We start from the raw sequence: 22,869 nt of genomic DNA, 5'->3' as shown, positions 1-22,869 counted from the left end.
TATAAGTACTGTTATTGTTATTTTCCTCTCCCTTTGCTGTCCTAGTAAACAGTCCTTATCCTAACCCATGAGTTTTACCTTTTTCGTCCGATTCTCCTCTCCATCCCACCTGCAGGTGGGTGAGTGGGGGAGAAGCGAGCGAGCGGCTGCATGGTGCTTAGCTGCCAGCTGGCGCTAAACCATGACACAATCCAAGATTTCTGTGACAGCAAATCATTCTAATGTTTCAGTCCTTAATTTATTGATAAACATTCTGTCTTAACAGATCCGTATTTAAAAAAACAGACACCATATGAAATGACCATACACATTATTGAAAATTTACCGAAGGAATAGCAGAAGAAGTTACCATTAAATATATAATAATTTTTTAAAAAGTATCAGTTTTAAATGTTTAGTCCTATTGCAGGGGTAGTCATAAGAAAAATCCAACCTGTTTTACTCTGCATGGGAACAGTGTGAAGTAGCAGCACATTGGTTAGTCTCTCCCACACTCTGTATTCTCCTACCCATTTTTAAACAACGAACACTAATTTGCAATCAATAACACATGAAAAAAGGTTTTCCTATAGAAAATGACATGGAAGACAGCATTTCAAAATGGTAACCACCTTCCACTGCATCCAAGAGCAAAGTAGCCATTTACCTGTTCCCCTCGTACTTCCAAGCGCAGTTCAAGGTCCCCGTACTGCCCCCAGAATTTTGCAGTTTGGGTCAAACTTCACAACAGTTCAACTTTCCTTTGAAACATTGCCATGTTTGGTCTGTTTAAGAATGAAATCTGCTTGCCCTTAGGGCTTGATAGAGTTAAAGGGCAAAATTCTGGCTCCATTTAAAGCCAGTGGGCAGTTTGCCATTTAATTCAATTGGTCTAGTATTTCACAGTGATCTTAAGGGTATACCGAAAAGCTTGTACCCACGTATCCTGTCTTTGCTTGGAGGACTAGCGGTGGCACGTACTAGTTTTTAACAGTAATATCTGGGTGGCAACTAATGACTTAAGACATTTGCAGAGACAGCACAAGCAGGACATATTTTACACTACCATCTCAGCATCCTAAACTACAGTGGTGTGGGGTTTGATGAGTATATCAATTTGTGTATCACCATGGGTAGGTGCAAATCTACAAAGAAGGTTTTATACAAGTAATTAGCCAGCTAATAGAACAGTCGATCAGAAAGTCTAACTATGGTGTGCCAAAAAAGTTTTTTTAATTAGTCAGCAGCTCAACAATGTACAATCACTTGTAATCAATGACACTATTACTCACCTCCTTATAAAACAAGATGCAAATGCTCCCTCATACAAATGGTACAAATTTACAGGACTGTACCCTTAACCCGTGGAAAAATCCCAAATATTTCCCGTGTTTTACTTCTCACACTCAAGTAAAACAGCAGCACACACCAGTGATGGATGCCGGGATGCTTGGATCTCCTTTTTTTGCAGTTCCCTTATGTAAATAGCAATCTGTTTTAAAGTTAAAAATATTCCTCTTCCTCTCAGCTAATGTATATGGGTACTTTTATATCCTTATTTGGAAGCCTGGCAAGAAACACAGAGGGTAACCAATTTTGCATAATGTCTCTATTTCCCACTTTCAACATTCTGGCATTAATATTAAGATCAACTTGGTAAAGATGCGGACAGAATAATTATGTTATGCACCATTTTCTCAGTTTTTGACTAGAAATTAAATCAGTAATCATTGCTCAGAAGATTTTTAATACCATAGGCTTGCCCTCAAGATGCCCCAAACTTCAAAAATAGACAGTAATAAAGGCTGCAGATAGTCACTTTTATCTTAAGACAGATACTTGTACAGTCATTAAAAAACATTTTCCACTTATTTTCATCACATAAAATGAAAATATATTCCATCACTCAAATTATGGAAGCACAACCTAGCACAACCTGCTAGCCCAGGAGAGGGAGAAAGAAGGGGAATGCCAATTAACCCAATTACTGACAGAAAAGATATCAGCATGAGTACCTATCAGGTCAGGTTCAAAAACACATCAGAAGCACCAGTGTTAAAAAAAAAAAAAAAGAAAAACGAAAAAAGCTCGCGCTGCCTGTGCTGAGTAGCACTATTAAATTCAGATGCAGGGTTGTGTTTAGGTTGGACAGGCCCCAACAGTAGAACAAAGTCAGTCTGTCTTAGTACCATAACCAAATTCTACAAGTTAACAGCTTTTCATGAAAAGCTGCCATTTCAAAATGTCAATCAAACCTGAATATAAGTGGGAACTCCTGCAGAAATAACCAGCTGCAGGTTTGAAAAACATTTTTCACTGAAAGTGGAAACACAAAAGATGTTTGAGTGAGATCTCTTTTCATTCCTGTAACAGTAGACGGTCATTTTCACAACATCAAGGACAAAAACACAAGACAAAATTGCAAATAACGTCTTGAAAGAACCATTTGCAGGGGTGATGAATGATTCAAGTTACAAATGACAGAATTATTGGCAAATGGAAACTCATTAATATGAAAAAGCTTCTCTTATAAGATTACAGTTTGTCTCCACTTTTTCTTATTGCATCTGAATGATTAGGTTGTACATATTAATTTCAATCCATGTTTAATATTCGCTTTCTCACCTTGAGGCAACAGCTTGCACCAAGATCATCTGACTTGCAATAGTAGTAGTGTGTCTTTATGGGGCTTTAGGTGTTTATTAAGCAAAAGAAAGTCTCAGTTAATCAAAATGCAGATTCTAACAGAATAAAGTTAAAACTTATAATCTACCCACTGAAAGAACTCAAGTTTTCTAATTCAGTTCTGTACAGTGAAATATAAGTCACATTTACTCAATAAAGCCAGAGGAAAATATTATTTATATGAGTGTGCACTATATGAAAAAGCAGCTTACCAATATCACTTTGGCCACCTTCTTTCTAAAGAATATAGCAGAAAAAAAGCTATCTTTTCCATTCTCTGAAAAACCCATACTGTCTCTGAAAATGAGTTTGCTGTCCAAACACCAGCTTCACCAATTTCTTATTCAACAACCCGACTGATGCAGCAGTGATTTATTTCACAAATCTCTACACTCAATGCCATGAAACAAATGTAGCCAAGAGGGAGGCTTACTGAAGAGTTATACCAGTATTTAAGATTTTTTTTTCCTCCCCAGAAAGGTAACACCTGTATTTATTTTATAAAAAAATAATATAAAAAAAGAATAAATTGCACAGTACATGAACACCTCAGCACGTCTATACATTTAGAGTGTTAAGACAGACATATTGCCTTATACATATTTACCTCCTTCCCTATCACTATGATGATCACATGAACAGGATAACAGTAACTTTTGAGTGATACCACCTTTTCCTTGAGTTACACTTTTCACCAAAGTGAAAACACATTTATGAGTTACATAAAATTCACAAATTAGAATGAGATGAAGTAGCACAGTCACACTAAATATAGTTGAACATATTTAAGACCTAAAAGTTTGAAGAGTTATGAAAGTTGGAAAATAAGATAAGATTCTTCAGCAGTGTTTGCTGAAAACTAAGATGCCACACAACATAAAACTCAAAACAACTCATCACCATAGCCTCACTGTACTGAGATATAAGTTACATCATCCAATTTCACACTGCAGCACTGTCTTCTACAGCATACATTGATTTCCAGTATCCAAACCCTCAATCTTCATACTATATCAAGCTGCATTTCTCCAGCTGCAGCACCCTAGCAAAGTTACCTGAGATTTTTTTTTTCTTACACTCAAACTTCACTTCAGTAGAATCACAGCAGAAGTTTATCAACAACACTCCCAAAAAGATGACAAAAATATAGCGAGATTTTTCAGCACTAGTTCTTGTTCTTACCACTTTGTTTGTAGGTAAGCTGGAATATATACAGTCTACTCTGAAGTTTTGGGGATGAATAATTAGAAGAAATACTTGAAGTAAGATTAACTTGACCATAAAATGTTGCTACCAAGCTATTTAAAAAACAGAGAGAAAAAAAGGAAAGAAGGAAAGAAACAAATTGTGCCAAACCTAGTGCCTTAGCAAGCAGAGTGTTTTTCTGAACACTCTCAAAAGCATAAGGTTTCCTATTTACTTCAGGAAACAGCTTACAAGTCAAAACGTGCTGGAGGTTTTTTCGTTTTGTTTTGAGCTGCCAATTGTTAGTCAAGATTACTGTTCATTTTACAGGAGTGTTAAGAATGCAAATGGTTAACAGTAGTATAAACTATATACTTGGTTTAAGTTTGAATGTCTAAAACTATTACACACTGCATTCATCTGCATTCCCTGTTTATGGGAATGAAATATGTAGTCATTTGAAGTCCACAATATGTATACTGTGTTTGTAATAACTGCAGATTTTACAAGCACATTATTCTTTCCATTAGGATTAAAACCTCACCGAATAGCAATTTGTGAAAGAATTCTAGCAGGGCCCTGAGCCCAGAACTCTGACCTCTGATGAGATGCTTGGCAGCAACAAACTCTAGGTCTAAGCAAAACATCTGGTTTGAGTTAGACTTCCTGAAAAAATAGCCCCTGTACTGGGGAAACTGGTATTCACTCAGCTTTGTCTATACACTTTGACTGACTTCAACACTGTTGCGGGGGGAGGAGGAAAAAAAAAAAAGCTTTGCCAGAATGCACGTCAATCACTGTAGACTTCTTGGTGGCCTCCAAAGAGCCAGGCACTTACATTAGGAGACACTGTATGCATTTGTTCATGCATCTTGGGCTTTTTCCTATTGTACTTCATAGCTCCATGGTTTTTCTTCAGAATTAATGCCAACTCTCTATCTATTCCAAAACTACAGCCGAGCTCAAAATATAAATTTTGCCTGAAGAAATAGTTTCTGCAGATTTTTTTTTTTTAAAATCATTATTTTAACTTCATTTTTCTTGCAAATTTAGACAATCACTGTCATCATAAAATGAATGGGAATATTCCCAAAAGAAACACAAACTCCCACTGCCAAGAAATTTGTAAGAACAGCAACAGCTTTTGGTTGGCTCCCAAAAATTTTTATATACACCAACAATTTTACATACATTACACTGATAACAGTACCACAGAAGGGTAACCATAACGAGAATGCTGATACACCGGAGCAGGGTGTCCTGAGCCTGCTGCTCATATGCATAATCAGCACAAGCTCCTGCAAAAAAGGATAAGAAAAGGATAGAGCTGGTGGTTGCTTCTCATTTTCCTGAGATGGAAGGTACATGGTATCACAGGGTAGGTGAAAACAAAATTAACTTTTGCAGGCTCGGTAAGAGTTGCACTTTGTTAAAGCTGACGGCACAGGTAAGGAAGACGTGAACAGCTTGGTGCAGCAGGTAGGATGCAGCTTCAGTAAAATATGTGACTGTCAAGGAGAAATACGTGGCCAAACTCAGTTCACCAGACTGACGTTTTCTTTGCAGGAGTTTTTGTATTTTTAAATCTCATAGTGAAGCCTTTTGAAAGTAATTAAGCCATAATAATGAAAGAGTTAGCAATACCTACAGAGACCTGTTACATTAACAGATATGTGCAGAGGTGCTAAGTGTCTTATGCAGAACCAGGAAACTCACAATAATTGAATTTGAAAGCAACAGATACAGAATCTAATGGAGATCTCTGTCAACACATTCATCGATGTTGCTTATACATGCATGTTTGTATAAAAGATGTGCGATAATATATATACACAATTTTGCCATGTACTGATGAATTTACCTTTGCTAGCACTGGTAGTAAGACCTAATTCTATTAGTAGAATACTTTTCTGTATACTCTCTGCTTGCTAAAACCGTGTTGTGGTGAAAAAAGCATCTGAGAAAGTATTTTCTTCCATCTACTTCACGTCTGCCATACGACTGTATATTGTCAATGCGCTCATAGTTTATTTTCTTCCTGTGATTGCTAATGCAGTAATATTTTTATGGCTGATCTAGCAGTAACTTTACACTGGAATTAAATGGCAATTTCTACTTTCCACCCCCAAAATTCTAAATTAAACGCCACTGATACTGACCCCCTGCATTCAGGCAAAATGCAGCCACCAACCCACAAAGGGACATTTATAAAATAAGCCTTGCTTGTTTGAACTGCAACGCTGCCGTCACTGGAGTTTCAGTCGGGAGACTTAAATAAATAAAAATAAACCAAAGTAATAAACACCATGTTTTATGGAGCTGCACAGAAAAAAAAAAATAGGTCCTCCTGGCAAACTTGAAAGATTAGACTTATAAGCTGCCTCTCTCATTCCGGAAGACTTCTGGCCCACACTACTCAATGCCATCTCTGAAGGACAGTCACCTGTGGGCAGCAGGGCCACCCACACGAGTGTCCGCGCTCCCCTTCGGCGCTGCAGTGAGCGCAAGATGATATAAGAAAGAAAACAATGTTCCAAATTAAGTCAACTTAGAAATTTCTGAGCACAGCAGGAATAATGAATCGCCTACTAGTGCCTCAAGCAACATACGGCATGTTGAAAAAAACTGCCTCTAGCCCAAGGTTTTGTAATATATAGTTACGTTCTCCAAGGAGCTAAATTTTTCTACTACTGATGGCATTCCAGTGGCCATGTTATTCAAAGGTCTGACGTGAAACAATTATTAATTTTTTTTTTTTTTAAAGAAATAACTCACATCTGTCCATAGATTTTACGTTTTTGGAAGACTGAATATAATTTTAGAATCATCATCGTCAGCTGGTTGACAGCAATAAAGACAACATTCACTTTAAATAACCCTGAATTATATACAGTTGAGTAAATTTGAATTTGTTTTGCTTTAAGGTCTTCCAAAGTTGAGGCCAACATGCTGAACAAAAATATTAAACTATCTATAACCCTGTGTCAACATATGATGCTACTGGGAATGGTAAGTGAATTAATTTTCCAAGGAAAATTAATTACTTATGACTTACAGTTGTAAAAGCAAACAACGTAACTCTGGATTAGGGCACATTTAATTTCTGTTTGGAGTAGCGATTAAATTAATTTCATATAATTCATGGTATGTAATGGAAAGCAGAACAAAGATGAAATCTTAGACAATGACTGACACAGAAAAAAGTGTATATTTATGTTCCTGATCCAAAAATAAAGGTCACAGATATTAATCACTGTCTAGCGAAACATGGTTTTAGTTTCTAAAATGATTTTTTCAAAACTGTTTGTTAGAAAAAGTGTTATTAGCAAGATAAAAATCTAAAATGCAACAAATTAGAAAACATTAGAGAAATCCTGCATGTTATATTGTCTCTCAGTGAAAAGAGACTACAATTGTCAGTGATATCTACTGAATGACATAACTGTCACAGGATTATTATAAGCAGCAGCAACATTAGTTTAAATTCATCCTACATTAATTTAAGTCTATCTTACTCTAAGGAAGAGAGGAAAAATTTTATCACAGATCCAATATTTAAACAAATATGTGCCCTAACACTGCACCACAACTTAAACATAAAATGTAGGGTTTTTAGCAATTGCTTACATTTTATAGTAAACAGTTACTGAGAAAAATAAATCCATAGCTCAAGTGAACCGATGAGAGTTCTTGCAGCATTGCATAATTTGATATTTATTCAAACTACGTAAAAATTATTATTTTATGTACTTCAGTGCAAAACACATCATGTTCTTATTTTACATATCTACCACTAGAACCATACTTATTAACAAACCCTTTATAGGTTTACAATATCATTAGAATTTTAATTGCCACTTCTGGTCTCCTACTGAAGGTGAATACAAATTTATTGCTGATTCCAAATTTTCAGATATCAAGTCAACAGCTGCTGTGCTATAAACTCACACTGAATCTCTCAAAAGTATGATAATATTAGTATTTTTCCTTAGGAGGCAAATGAATATACTGTTAATTCATGAAACCAAAACAACAGATGCAACAGATGACCGCTGCACAGCGAGCAGTGACTGTGGAATTCCACTAACAAATAATATTTACATTCATGATGTTTAAATTGACCCCCCACACACATTCAAAGCAAGTGATGCACATCCTCACTGCGACTTTTACCTGATTTTGGACTCTAAAAGAGATGCTTTTACTATAGTCATACTTTAATCAATTTTATCACTATAATATTTACAATAAAAACTGACTAAAATTCATAACATAGCGTCTTAAAGATCAACTTACTTCACATGACTGTTTGAGCATGAAATGCAAGTTCTATGAACACAAATACCACATCATGGATAGAGGTAATGCCAAAAGTAATCTGCAGCGCTCTGGCTGTTTTTACTGTAGTATTTTTAAGAATGTTTCAAAAAATTTAAAGAACTTAAGTAATGAAAATTTAAACGCAACAGACGAAAGGAGCTGAACAATTTTTCATTGCTAAAATTGTGTATTTCCATTCAAGGTTATTAAACACTTGAAATGTAAACAGGAAACCCAACAGCATCTCACACATTTTGGAAGCTGTTCAATCAAAATACTTTTGAAAAGACAGACTCTATCATCCTTTTTTCTCTTTCAGCTCTTAGTCAACCAAGCATTTCCAAACCGATGTAGAGAGAAGCCGTATCAAGCCGATTGGCAGGATCCCAGCCTCGCGACTCCCATTTTGCTCCTCTTGCCACTTGGCTGCCACATCAGAACAGTGTCTCACAAGAGTTTAAATCCGCCCGGCTGTATCCTAACTCAGCTTTGCCTGTGTTTGAATCAGCTCTGCCCACGTACATTTACAGAAAGGCAAAAAAAAAATTAAACTGAAGTATTAAACAGGCTTGCACAGAGGGTACCCTATACCTGGGCAATTCTGCTCTGGAGCTCCTGTCTGCTGCCTTTGTGGCAGTCTGGAAGTAAACAACCTTTACATCTATTTTTCGTGAACAATACCATGTATAATTTTAATCCAATGAGAGCACAAATCACACGAGAAAGTTTGCACCAAGTCTGTTGTCATACGGCAACAAAAATCTTCCCAACAAACTTCTGCCAAGAGAGCTGGATAATTAAGCAATCAGGAACAAACTGACAAGGGAGGGCAAATCTGTCCGGCAGCTGGTTCCTATCAACACCCTTGGATCATCCCACCTCAGCATACCCGCACTTCTTCCGAAACCTCAGCAGCTCTATAAAACCCCACGTATGCAGATACAAACTCTCTACTGGTTAAAAGCAGCGATGCCAGAGGGGGATTATTAGCAGTAATGTCTAAAGTTTACCTGCAGTTCAGGTTGCTTACAAAGGCATATCTCTGACAAGATTTCAAACACTGTCTACAGCGCATTTTTGGTGACAGCAGTGAAAAGAGATGGGGTCCGTGGGCAGCCTGGTGAGTGACATGTGCAGATGCAGTGATACCGCTGTGCTCTGGCACTCTTTGTAAATACACACACACACACACACTTGCCTTCAATTCCTTAAAGGGGCAGCATCTCACCTCAGCTGAGCTGGCACCTTTTCCTGGGAGATGCCAGTAAATACGTGCAGTGGACTAGCTAAAATAATTAATACCACAACTGTTATCTCCTGTCTACATCCCTTTGTTTTGTTATAACAGCCCATAAGTGAGTAGCAAAAGTTTACTGTGCTTTGCTGACGGGACAGTCGAATTCTCTTTGCCAGCCGGAGAATAGGTAGACACAACTGAAGAGACTCTGCCAAGTTACAGGATATATAAACCATCCCTAGCAGCCAGCAAAACTGCTGCTGAAGATTAAATTACACAAACTTGCCAGAGGTGTAACTTACTTGGAAAGGAATCTTAAATTTTGCACACCTACTTCAGTGGGGTGGGGAAGCATCCAGAAAACATTATGGGGTGATTACCTCTCCCTGACAAAGCTGTCTGCAAAAGATTTTGTTCCCACAGATGTCAGCCGGCTTGGTTCACATACTTTTCAAAGTGAGAAGCACATCATTTACCCTGAAAATGGTGTTGGGCAAAAATACACTTATGATTTTGGTTGCTTTCCTCAAAGAGCTAATGCTTCACCACTACTACATAACAATTAAGATTTCTTTAAGTTGCTGGCTGTTAGAAATCCTGCATTAAGCACAAATGTATTCATCAGTTTACCTATCTGCTTTTTAAAAAAAAAAAAAAGAAAAAAGTGCACCTTTTCACTACTGACCAGACACTGGCTTCTTGCCTGCCTTTAACAATATTTTATAGGTAAAGCCACCAAACCCCATTCCCAGAAAAGTTTTTGTACACCTTAAAACTTTGAGTACTCCTCGCCCTTTTCCACAAATTTCAAAGCAAGTGATTCCTTACAGTATGCTGCAAAAAAAAAAAAACAAAACAAAAAACTGTGACAACAGTCTCTTCGCAGGAGCCTATAGGTTCACAGAAGAGGTTTAAGTTTCCTTTATTGAGGAGCAGAGCCAAGACCACTGTGAAACCCTGTCCCACATGCCCCTGTCTTTCAAGTCCCAGTGAGTTCCTTCAGAGATTATAGAAGTAGCCCAGAATTTGTCCAGATACTATCAAAAATTTTTGTTTACAATAATGGCAACATATCCTTTAGTCTCTGTTGTTTAGGGATTTCTTTAATATCAGAATAACCAGTTTCTCTCTTGATACCCTGCAGTTTCAGTCAGACTCCAGTTTACCCGTCTATTTCATATTATAAGTTTTTTCAACTTACGGTACACCCATAATTAACTGGTTGCCATATACTGCCAAAAAGAAGTGATACACATTCATTAATAAGTGGTCTGATTATTGTGATATCCTGACTGTCAGCAGTGTCCTTTGACACTTAAAGCAAGGGTTCTCTTTACATGACCATTTCAATTAAAGTACAGAAAATTATAAGCAAGCTCACAAAACTGCAGTTATATCATAGGAAATTCATTCTATGCCTAACTGTATGTATAAATTCAGAGTAGTAACATAGTAGGAATGCTGAAGGATTTTGTAGACAGGCTGTTCAACTGGGTGTTGAAACCTGCAACCTGCAGTTCTGACCAGCAGACAACATTCCCGCCAAATGGAATTTCCACAGGAGCTATGCAAATCACACAATATAAAGCCCTGCTCACCTAATAAGACATCCTATTTTCTTCATCACAAACATCTAAGTTTCAAACCAACATAAATTTGTTTTAATAAGCTTACTAAAGCAAGCTCAGGTTTGAGGCTGTTTTGACAATCACACCTCAGAGATTTAGAAAAAGGGACTCTTGCACGTCGTATGTCATCACATTCTCACATCATACATGAGTGATTCTCCTATGCTGTCCAAGTAACACACCTAACTACTCATATACGCTATGAGTCAATTAACCAAGAAAAATAAAGAAGTGAAATAAAGTTCTTAAATACTCAGTGAAAAATGTGCATTTCTGATTGGAAAAAAAAAAATCGGCCAGCTCCAGTATTTTGCTCCATATTATTAAATAAAAGCATACTAGGCAAAGGATGTATAATCAAAATCAGATACCAAGAAGGATATCAAGTCTCTTATATTTCACCATTACAAAATGTCTAAATATTTTAAGGAAAAATGAAGACAAAGCCTTTCTTAAACGGTGTACCAATTCTTTGTGATGGCCAATGTCCAGATTGTGACAACTCTTGTTTGTACTCACTACTTCACAGCTTGCTTTCTAGTAGCTTCCTATTTAAACACTAATTTCCCCTGTTACAGAAACAATACAATGTTTAATTTACCCAAAATATTGGTTTAGCTAGTAGAGAAATATATCTAAAGTTTGTTAAGCCTCAGAATGGCTTAACAAATAAAGCTCCCAAGCTATCTTTGCTAGGGTTTTGTAAAAATAGGCTGACAACCACCTGCAGCGCAAGGGACAAGCCAGCTTTTCTTGCGGGAAAGACAACAAATGGAAATAACGCACAGGCTTGTTTAACCCGCAGTTGTATTGGGCTGACCCAACTGTATTCGATCTTACTCTTGCACTTAGGAGATACCCTCGAGGTCCCTTTGATCCCTGTAGTTCTAAAATTTTGCAATACTTCACCTCCCAAATATCTCCAAAATTAGTGGCTATTAAGCATTAACATACAGTCAGTTTGCCTTGGATAAATAATTTTCATGGTGGGTGTGCAGAAAAGTAATAAAATTTGAAGCAATACTATTGTCAAAGAAGAGGTTAATGCCACACCTTTCCGCTACCTATCCTGTCACTGCAGGCACCCACTGGAGGTTTAGAAAGACTCAACAGAGGGGATGCCACGCACATCTTTCGAGAGAAGATGGTGCTGATTAAAGAATGCAACAAACTAAGAGGGCTACACGCAGTTTCAGTGACATGCAGGAGAGGCCAGTAGCATCCTTCCACCATTGCCCACCAGTTGCCCCTCATCAGCACGGGTGTGCTTCGGCACCGGGGCAGGGAACCAGAGACCCATGCGGGGATGGCCTGCGATGGCAGAAAGCGTTCTTCACGGCCTTCTAGGACAAGGGAAAAAAAGCCTCCCTCCTTTCCAACAGGAACTGAGACATGACTTCAGTGAACGGCCTTGCTATTAACTAGCTGGCTGTAGATTTTATACTGGTTTATATCCACAGTACCATAATTAAGACACAATTGTTCCTATTAAGGAGCAAATGTATTTGATTAAAAGCATTCCCTAAAGTTGCACTGTCATTTAATAAAACATACCCATCTTTTGGAGGGGAAAAAAACAAAGTCTAAAAGGCACACCAAATTGCAACTGAAATAATAAAGGTAATAATCAAATGCAAAACCGACAGACTTCAAGAACGAGGGGAACATGGGGAGGAAAAAGGACAAGAGGGACAGAAAAGGCATTTCCAAATTTAATTATTAGGCATTTTGATTAGGCTTTATGAAACTCTCCTTTAATCAGGACTTTCCAGCATTACATAGAAAATAAACCAAGAATTAGCACAACCATTTTTTTTCCCTGAAAGAATTGCTACTTAAGATTATTGTTTACAAATTTTTTTATTTGACACAAAATGTTCCAGCTACATCCGGAATCAAGTATTCTTCTACTTCAGAGGTTACAAAACTACATATATTATCTCTTATATCCTTTTGGGATGTTAATTTTCCAAATGTGTTAAACAGTGAAGATGTTACCACGTATCAAAATTAGCATTTCTGTGAGATTTTTGTGCTCCAAAAATTACAAAGATCAAATAAGATGTTGTTTTTTCAAGACCAGACGTGATGCACACTTTTTAATATCATACATGACTCATTAAAAATTCTGATCATTCAACACACAACACGTATTTTGTTCTTAGGCTACAGGTGAGTTTGAGTTCCACCTAGCTCTTTCCCTAGAGGTTACTGTCTTTTTAGCATCCAAGGACTTTGCACATTAAATGAACAGTGAAAGACCAACCAAACTTAGCACCATCCCTCAGCATTATTTCTTCTTTCTCTGCCTTGTAATATGAATTCAAGTTTTGACTTTTTAAAAGTTTATTCATTTAATTCCTCCTTTACTTGAGGCTGTCTTTGATAGGGACTGGTGGACAGAAAGTTTATTCTAGTACTGTTTTATTCTCCTATGAAAAGCTGGGTTTCTGTTTGAGAGGAAGGAATTTTTTTTTCTTCTTTAGGCATCTTTTTTACTTTTTATTCATTTTCTTTCTCTGGAATTCAATTCCCTAACCGCAATCTTTGTGAAGCAGCTTTGTTCTCAGCTCCTATCTACATCTTCCAAGATCATTACAACTGTAGTGGTAATTCATCAGCCAAAATTCAGTTTGCAGCATAATAAAGTCTTGAACCACTAACTGCTTCTTCCCTGATAGGAATTTATCTTTGAACTGGCATGGGGAGGTGGCAAGGCAAACATATTCTGTATCAGACAGAGTCTAGGCATCATCCTCATGTTCAGCTACAGAAGAAATCATAGTAATATGGCCTGAAGGTGATAAATTAATTTTGGCTAGGTTCCTGTCTGGGAGGAAAGAACAATTTTCCTAATGAGATAAAGATGAAGGAAGACAAGGACCTTTAGGCAACTGGAATTTTCGTCTGAGAGAGGCCCTAATAAATCTCTTTGTTTAAGGAAATACCTGTTAGGAGATCTGGGGCTTGTTTATTTTTCTCTGACAAACTTGATTTTCTTGGTAGTGCACAAACTCAGAACCATAAGTTGAAATGAGAATAAAAGCAGGTGGTCAAGTACACGTTTCAAATTTTCTTGTCATCTAAAATAAGTAAACACAAATCCCAACTGATGGGACTCAGTTTCCAGAGATCTCCTGCTACCTGGAAACTCCTGTTTCCATACTCAAAGTATCCCTACCCAAATCAGCAGATTTGCCTGGAAAACTTGCACTACAAAAAAAAATAGGAAACACCTATATTCTCACAAACATGCACATTAAGTACCAAGAGGCCAGGTGGGAGGGATCCAAAATCCCATGGAAGCGGTGACTACGGAAGACGCAGCCCCCTCGCACCATACCCTTGGGGATGGGGGTATACACTGTCAGCAGCAGATTTAACACAACCGCTTCACTTTCCTGTAGCACTACTGTCATTGCTGCTCCTGCCCAAGGGGGTCACTCAGCTGAACATACGACCTTCCCGTCCCACAGTCCCATTACAAAAGCTACATCCTTCCTCATGCATGTTCTACTTCACCAGTCTCTCCCTTCAACCTCTGAGAAAAAACTCCCAGAAAAGACAGAGAAATTAATGTCTCTACCACTGCCTTTCAAGCAGAGGAATTTGGGACCTCTGGCTATCTTAAACTGGTAGAGAGGCCATGTCCCAAGTCAATCAAAACTCAGGTTGCTGTGAAAGCAGCAGCCCCAGCTCCACTCCTCCCCCAAGCTATGAATTGCTGCCCTTCCCTTATGCCAAGCCAGGACATCACGTAGCCATTACCAGCACCAGAAAAGTATCAGGGCACTTGGGCAGAAGTAGCAGAAAAGGCAGGACCACCCCATCAGGGAGCTCTTGCTTTGGTCAACACACAGCGTGCAACCATCCCCCACGAAACCACCATCCTGCTGGTGCTGTACGGCTTCCACAGTCATCGGCAGCAGCACAGAGTCTCAGCCGGCCTCTGCCTAAAGAGGCAGAACGCAGGACTGCTGTCCTGCAGGACAAGAATGTCAAAACCTGGATTTGTCAGATTCTTAAATATCAATTTCAGGGTATTTAAGAAAGGAGAGGTCATATTTAAATGCTAGGTTTATAGTTACAGTGTGCTAAGAAAATAAACACCTCTGTGAAAAGCCTGTTACATTTTTGATCTAGACTGAGCATTGCATATTTCATCCCAGAAATTAATAAAAATGCTACAGCCAGCAATTAGATTATAAAGGAAAATGTAATAAAACCTTTCAAATTGTCTTGGATAATATAAAATTCTATGCCCAATATATTCTTTGTCTGAGGGATTATATCAGCTATTACTCTGGGACTCCCTGTACAACGCAACAGCTTTTTCCATGCCTGCCCTCGAGATGCCAGCAAGTGACTGTTCTCTCTGAAGGAAGACCAGTCATAACAGCTTCATTCCTCTTCTGTCCCCTTCCCCTCCCTGCCACTGGAGAGCTCTGACTTTGCTTTCAAGAATGCAAATTTGCTTTCAGTAGTGTCACATAAAGCTCTAGTACCTCAGAAATGTCTATATTTTTCAAGGAGCATCTTATAGCTTCTGTGGTGATACTTAAGAATTCTGACAGGAGGTGTAACTATCTCAGAGGATTTATTCAAGCCATGATGAGACTTAAAAGTACAGACAGCTGGGAATGAACAATTCTTGAGGTTGACCTCTACCAGGCTTGTAGGAATTATTTCTCTGAAACTTTTCATACAACCAATCTGGACATGAGCAAATAATGCAGTTGGGCATTTACTTGTAAAACACCTGTAGTGGACCTAGAAGCTCCTCTGAAATGGCCAGGAACATGGTACTTACCCTGCTCTGTTTCAGTGCAAAGTAAATGATGCCAGCTTCAGTCACTAAGGAATAGTGAACTGCTACAATACGTTCACTGCAACATTCGCCTAATAATATCATGCTCCCAAAACCATACAAGCACCACCAACTCCGTGCCTTTTTGCTTTAGATGTATGCTTGTACAATGTGCACGTGGGCTGTAGTAGATAGTGTGCATCTAAATCAATACCTTTTAGCCACAGCAATGCAAGCTCCTCATACTTATGAATTCACAGTATACTTCAAATATACATCCCATTTTGGAATTGATTTTTTAAAAAATTTTGTTTAAAAAACCCCAACCAACAACTTCTCGAAGTGTGACACAATGTTTCAAGATTTTTTTTGTTGTTGTTAAATACTTTCTTTAGAGCAAGGACCAACAAAGATCTGTACCATTTTTCATTATTGTTATTGCTGTTACTGTTCTAAGTAAAAGCAGTGGGCCTCCACAAGTAAGGAAACCAACTATGCTTCAGATTGCAGCTCCTCTTTTTTCCTGATGACCACCCCTGATTTATAACTGCCATCATTAAGGTGCATTTTTTACTGAAACCTGGATACATATGTTAAAGAAATCTACAGTATTTCAGCCCTTCAATCTAATTTTCCTCAAAAACTATGGTATAGCTCATGCTGAAAGATTAACTATACAAGTTAGTTTTACTGATAATTTTTGCAATTAGCAAGCAATATGAATACATTTCATAGTCTGTGGCAATACAAGCAGGGCTTGCAAAAGCAGCACTGCATGCTAAAATGTTGACCTCAGTTCTTTAAAAACAAAACAGAATATGCACTTTGAAATTTTTCATAGCACCTTTCTTTGTCACGCCACCTTTAGCAGTGGCAGTAAAGGATTCTAGGCTGCTAATCGCATTCTATCCCGTGAACTCTCATGCGCTAACCTGAAAGCACAGGTCCAGACAGATCTGTGCTTTCTGTACTGAATTCTGTGCCAGCCTTTCAAATTTACATTTTTCACATTCTATAGTTTCAAAAATAGAAAATTCAGCATGTGCTTTTCTCGATTTTTTTTTTTTTTGACTTCTCTATTTGGAACTTTAGCATATGCATAAATGCCTTCCTGAATCAATGCCAATATGCTATAAAATGACAATAACTTATGTACCACTTCTCAGTACCATTCACTTTGTAAAGACACCTTGAAGGTAAAAGTTACTTCTCAGAAATAACCTACAGAAATGCATAAAAATAAGAATTGTCAAACATTTTCCCATTCAGCTTTAGTAAATGAAAAACTTCAAAACAAATGCTTTTATTACAAACTTCTAAGAAGGAATGCACCTAATAGTACAAATTAATGGCTTCCAAATGGAGGATCAATATCTCATTGTATTTTACACAAAGAGCTAAAACCCCATTGCTGTAACAATACAAAAAAAGAGAAAGCTTTACAGCTCAGGTTACCTGTCTGATTTGATGTTTTTAATAGACTATACATCTGGCTACAGCCATTTCAGAATCTCAATCACAATCGTTAAAAGTAGAGATTAAAAAAAAAGAGGCAGTCTATGACTTCTAAGTATTTACTACCATTCTATCAACTCTACAAATGTCTTTTAAAGGAGACGTAACTAGTTGACTATTATAAAGCAGCATTTTGGCATTGCTGTATATCATGACAGATTACTTAGATTAAATGATACGTATTATCTTACCTGATACATTCCAACTCCTATGTGTTTGGGCTCAATTTTCACTAGCTCAGCTAATGGGTCTTGGACACGTCTAGCTATGGAAACTGGAAAACAGAATTAGAAACAACTATGGGTTTTATCTGAAAAATCAGAATCATGTAATTGCTTTTACTGTTTTTTAAAACTCTTCTACATATTTAATATCTTCTTTTTACCTGGAAATAATCAGTAATACAGCAGAATCCTTTTTTACTGTTAGAAACAGGACACAAATTGTACCTTAATCAAACTTTTTAATTGAATAATTCAAGCAAAGACCTAAGGAGATTTCAAACTGTAAGCATGACATTAGAAAGTTTTTTCAGGCCACAGAGTTAATAAACAGAACACTAAATTTTTCCCTTGCATCCATATTAAATGCACATGTAACATTTAAAATTAAACTCTGAAATATCCTTTAACCTTAAATCACAGATATATAGAAACAAATAAACATTTAAAACAGAATGGAGTAACTGTTCACAGACTTATTTATCTAGTATAGAATTTCCTAAGGTATATATTATATACTTATATATTATATACTTATATAATTCAACCATAAAATTCAATGTTCACTTTGAAAATGGTTCTTGGACTTTACAAATATAAACTGCATACCAAAACACATCAGTTTGCAATCTGTCATCGTTATAACCATGTTTGGGGGGGGGGGGGGGGCGGGGAAGCAATTTCCAATATTTCTGGTGCCATTAAAAGCACATGGGAAGAAACTTTGGTCTTCTAAATGCAAATGTTGACTCAAGACTGCATTTTTGAAGCCTTTATTTATTGATAAATCCTTTACTTACTGAAATCTCAGAAAAAAAAATACTTATTTGCAAATGTTAATTCTCAACCTTGGTCTAATTCTGCAGATACTGGGTTGCATTCAGTATTTGCAGCTGCACTCCCTCCCATGCCTACTGAATTAGAAGAGTTCTACTCTACCAGTATTACATTTAAAAACGTTTTTCTCCTCAGTAAAGACAAAACAGGTTAGCTGCTTTAGCAGCTCTTAGAACATTCGTTCTACCTAGTGAAGCAAACACTGGTGAAGAACAGGATTGTCTGGGGGTATTGCAAAAGTCTTTCCAAAACAAAACCCCACAAAACTGAAACAAAACCCACCAAAACAAACAACCCCCACAAAAAACAATAACAAAACCCCCCTAAACCCAACCAAAATAAAAAAAACACAAAACAACAAAAACCCAAGGCCAGGCCTTGTTGCTAAGGCTGCTTTTCCTACCATATGCATATGTGCAAATTGAGAGAAACGGGGTGGGACAGAAAAAAGTGGTGATCCTTCATAAGCTATCTCCAGAATCACCCCCACAGCTGGCATTAGTAATTTCAAGAAACATTTCCTAAAATTTATTTTATATTTACATTAATTTTTAAGGAAATCAAGAGAGGGTTAGAGGAAGAACAGACACGAGTCTAGAGTAAACGTGTATGCACGGTGATTTGGTCAACAATACATAATTTCAAATAGAAAAATTGCAAGTATCTCCAGTGGTTAATAGATGATTTCATACGCACACACACACATAGTAGAAAATCATGAACATGATTATCACGTACATATGACATTTATATAAATATATAAGCACCTTCACAGAATCACAGAATTGTTTAGGTTGGACAAGCATCTTGAGGACAGACATTATCCTGTCTGACAGCCCTGCTGAAGCAGGGCCAGCAGGTTGCCCAGGATCACGCCCTATGAATACCTCCATGGATGGAGACTCCATGACCTGTCTGGGCAATCCATTCCAGGGTTTGAAAACCCTGGCAGTAAATAAGTGTTTTCCTGTGATCTGATGGCATATCCCATGTTTCAACCTCTGCCCATTGCCTCTTGTTCCGACAGCGGGCACTACTGAGAAGAGTCAGCCTCCCTCTCCTTCATTCCCTCCCATCAGGCATTTATACACATTCATAAGATCCCCCTGAGCCTCCTCTTCTCCAGACTGAAGACTCCCAGTTCTCTTTGTTTCTCCTTGTATGAAAGGCGCTCCATCTTTGCAGCCCTAATTTAACAAGTACTACTGCTGCAGGGTGTTGAAGACTTCACAGCATTTCAGAAAAGGACTCGACTAAACATTGATACTTGAAGCCAAAACAGTAGACAGACCTAACATTTATTGGCTATGCGGGCTACTCAAACCACAACTGCAAAGTTTATCAATTAAATGCAGCATTAGAGATTTCACTTTCAAAGATCTGCACTGATAAATGCATGGTTAACATGAAGTTCACTGCTCAGTTATGCAAAACTTTTCATATCCTTTATTATCCATTTTAACATATGCTGACAATGGCAGGTTGCTAGCTAGGCTCAGAAGGCACTGTGCTGGTGACATCTGATATGCCTGCTTCTCTGATAGAGAACTTCCGAATTCAAAGGCAATCACATATGCCTTCTTGTAAAAAAAAAAAAAATTAATAAAATCACAAAAGGTTGACCGGTGTAAGTACACTGGTTATTGCTTACACAAGTATAGCTTACTGCAGAAATGCTTTCCTATGACAGTAATTCATATTAATTACTTCGAAATATTAGCAGTACCTGTCACTAGTCACCTCACAAACAAAAGTGGAACAAAATAATGAAAGTCATATTGACACAAACCAGGAAACGTTTAAAAATATGTATTTCTTCTGAACACTGTTACGTCTCTGTAAAGGTACTATACTTGTCTTTCAGCAAACTTTGTTAAACTCAATTTCTTCAAAAGCTATACAATGTTTCACAGAATTTTCTTTTCATTACACTAAATGGCAAAACATATTTCAAAAGTTACATTTTTAGAAAAGCTGAGAGCAAATATTTCTCACTGTCCACATCTCCTTTCATTATATCTTTTAAAAATAGACAACTACATGGATAGGTTGATACAGGAATTTTCCAAGCATAACCTTCTCTCGGGAACCTTCAATTAAAAAGTAAAATTTAGACTCTTCTTGTCATAATAGCTAGGTTGACAATGCCGTCATATCCCTAGGAAGCTTCCAGCAGAGGCGTAGGACCTGATCCAGCAAAGCACTTCAGCACAGATGCATGTCTGTATTCCCATCGGAACCAGCAAAACTATTCACGTGCATACAGTTACATAGACATGTAAGTGCTTTCCTGGATCAGGCCTAATAGTTACAACATCGAAGCGCGAAGATCAATGAACAGTCAGTCAGTTATATGATTTGAGGGATGCAGCTCCTATGGCCGATACCAGCTGACCCGTGGAACTCCCACTAAAGCCACAATTTTACTCCAGAACTTTTCAAATTCAAAATAAAAGACAGCACAATAGCGAAAAGGCAAGAGTTGTCCACAGTCTTAGTAGGCACAAATTCAGTCAAGATTAACATCTACTGTCTTTTCTACAGGCAAAACCACTTTTTCTTTGTTACAGTACTAGCATCCCGCAAGAAACAGATCTTCTTAAGGGGCAGTAAGGCTCCGCTCTGGCGATTTGATCCACGTGGCTGGACTCTTACAATACAAGCAGAGCCTTACTGAAATCATGAGCACTCTGCAGAAGTGCAAGATCTGCTACCATGGACCAGAGACAGTAAAACCTGATGGCCTTACATATCCCCCTTAAAAATTAAACCAATACATTTCCAAAGGTTTTTTCTATACAAAACTATTTTACACTAATACAGGTATTGCCAAAAACTGTTTATCTGCTTAAAGTACATTTTAGGAATGGCTAGAAACCAAACATTATTAGAAGACTGACAATGAAACAGGTAATGCATTCTCACTTCTACATTCATTAAGGTATGCTTCACTTTTGCTCAAGCAAATACAAAATAAATTATATGATGGCATGCAGGACAAAGCCAGAAAACCAGATTTCTCAAAAGTAATCAGTAGGGCCAAACATGAAATGTTTGAGATGCCACTCTTAAGATATGCTAGTCTAACTAAAATGTAGAAAAAATCCCCTCTATTCACTATTAAACAAGGTATTAAGATCAGGATGACACGGCCCTCTATTAGAAAGTCACCACAAGAATTCTATACCTGATAGATGCAAAGCTTCAAGTTGTCAATTAAGAACAAAACATTATTGCAATACTTGGAATGACAGTAACATATTGTGCTGCCATGCAGTAAATCCATGTAAAATTTTAAAGCTTGCAGGGACGGGATGGCCCAGGTGGTCCTCTGACTTTAATGTAGATGAACTTCTCCAAATAGAATGAGAATTAAAGGAGGTTACAGAAAGCTTATTTACTGAAAACCTGTCTCATCATTAGGTCATTTCTGACATTTTGGAGGAAAGGCAATTTAGCTGTTCGGTGGGCTCAATTCACTCCATACTTTGGTTACTTGACAAGATGAACTCACCAGATAAATAATTTTGCCTGTCAGTGATGAAGTGTAACAACACTGTGGTGAGTGAAAAGCCTCTGTAAGAGTTGCTTGCACAACTCGTGTCAGTCTCAGTCTCTGATCTTCATAGAAAATAAGGAATTATATTAAAATGTTTTGTTTCCTAATGGCTAACGAGCAGATGTGCCCTCATGAACTTGCAACCATACTTAATTATCTGGCTCCTCCTTTCTTAAGAGGATCAAATCTCTCTTAATTCCAAACTGAAAAATTTAAAATTAAGACTATTTTCCTTACACATACACATCACATAACTTAGTTTTTACTAGTACTTTCCACAGCAAGTGATGTAATTTTTCACAGGGATTAAAAAAAGAGAGTTTCCACTCTGGAATACTGATGATCGTTTTCAGGCTACATCTTTTCAGACTAAAGACTGAAAAAAGTGCCCACTCTCAACAGCGAGAGGCAAAAAAACCAATATAGCAGGCTTCCAACTATTGCTCTAGGCGGTATCTGTAGAAGGGCCATGTCAGCTGCCAGCCCTAAAAAAACCCCAGAATTAGTACTAACTTCTTAATTAGGCTAAGGCTACCTGCCTCCCCTCAGTAATGGAACAGATCTAAAGCAATCATCATGGCCCAAATCAGACGTGCACACTATTTAGGGTGCAAGAGCAGCTAGAAATCTTGTCAACTACATAACAAAATTTATTATAAATAGTTTCAAGTATCATGCCTGGTTTGGGGGCAGCCTGCCAACTTCTGTGTTCAGATGATCACCTACTAAAACATTCTCCTTTTGCATTGCTCTATGCGAGAGTCGCACCATGAAGCAAAAAGCTTAATGGCTGTAGATACAGAAAGAGTGAAAGCAAACATACAAAGTTCTGCCAAATGCAGCGTGAGACACTGCCAGCAATGATTATGGGTGGAAGAAGAAAAAAAAAAATTAAA

The 22,869-nt window shown here is 37.6% G+C and overlaps 1 protein-coding gene across 4 annotated transcripts in view; it reads right to left on the bottom strand.

Moving 5' to 3' along the window:
- Window positions 1–22,869, bottom strand: part of SRBD1 (S1 RNA binding domain 1) — a 131,343-nt gene that overhangs the window by 37,638 nt on the left and 70,836 nt on the right. For all 4 annotated transcript variants that reach the window (XM_075749083.1, XM_075749085.1, XM_075749084.1 and 1 more), the window contains one exon: window positions 17,548–17,630. In XM_075749083.1, coding sequence (XP_075605198.1) covers window positions 17,548–17,630 — 83 coding nt within the window. The remainder of the gene's footprint in view (window positions 1–17,547; window positions 17,631–22,869) is intronic.

Source organism: Balearica regulorum, chromosome 3 (genome assembly GCF_011004875.1).
Source record: "Balearica regulorum gibbericeps isolate bBalReg1 chromosome 3, bBalReg1.pri, whole genome shotgun sequence".
NCBI lineage: Eukaryota > Metazoa > Chordata > Aves > Gruiformes > Gruidae > Balearica > Balearica regulorum.
The sequence above is the reverse complement of the archived record's forward strand: the minus strand, read 5'-3'. Positions and strand labels throughout refer to the sequence as shown.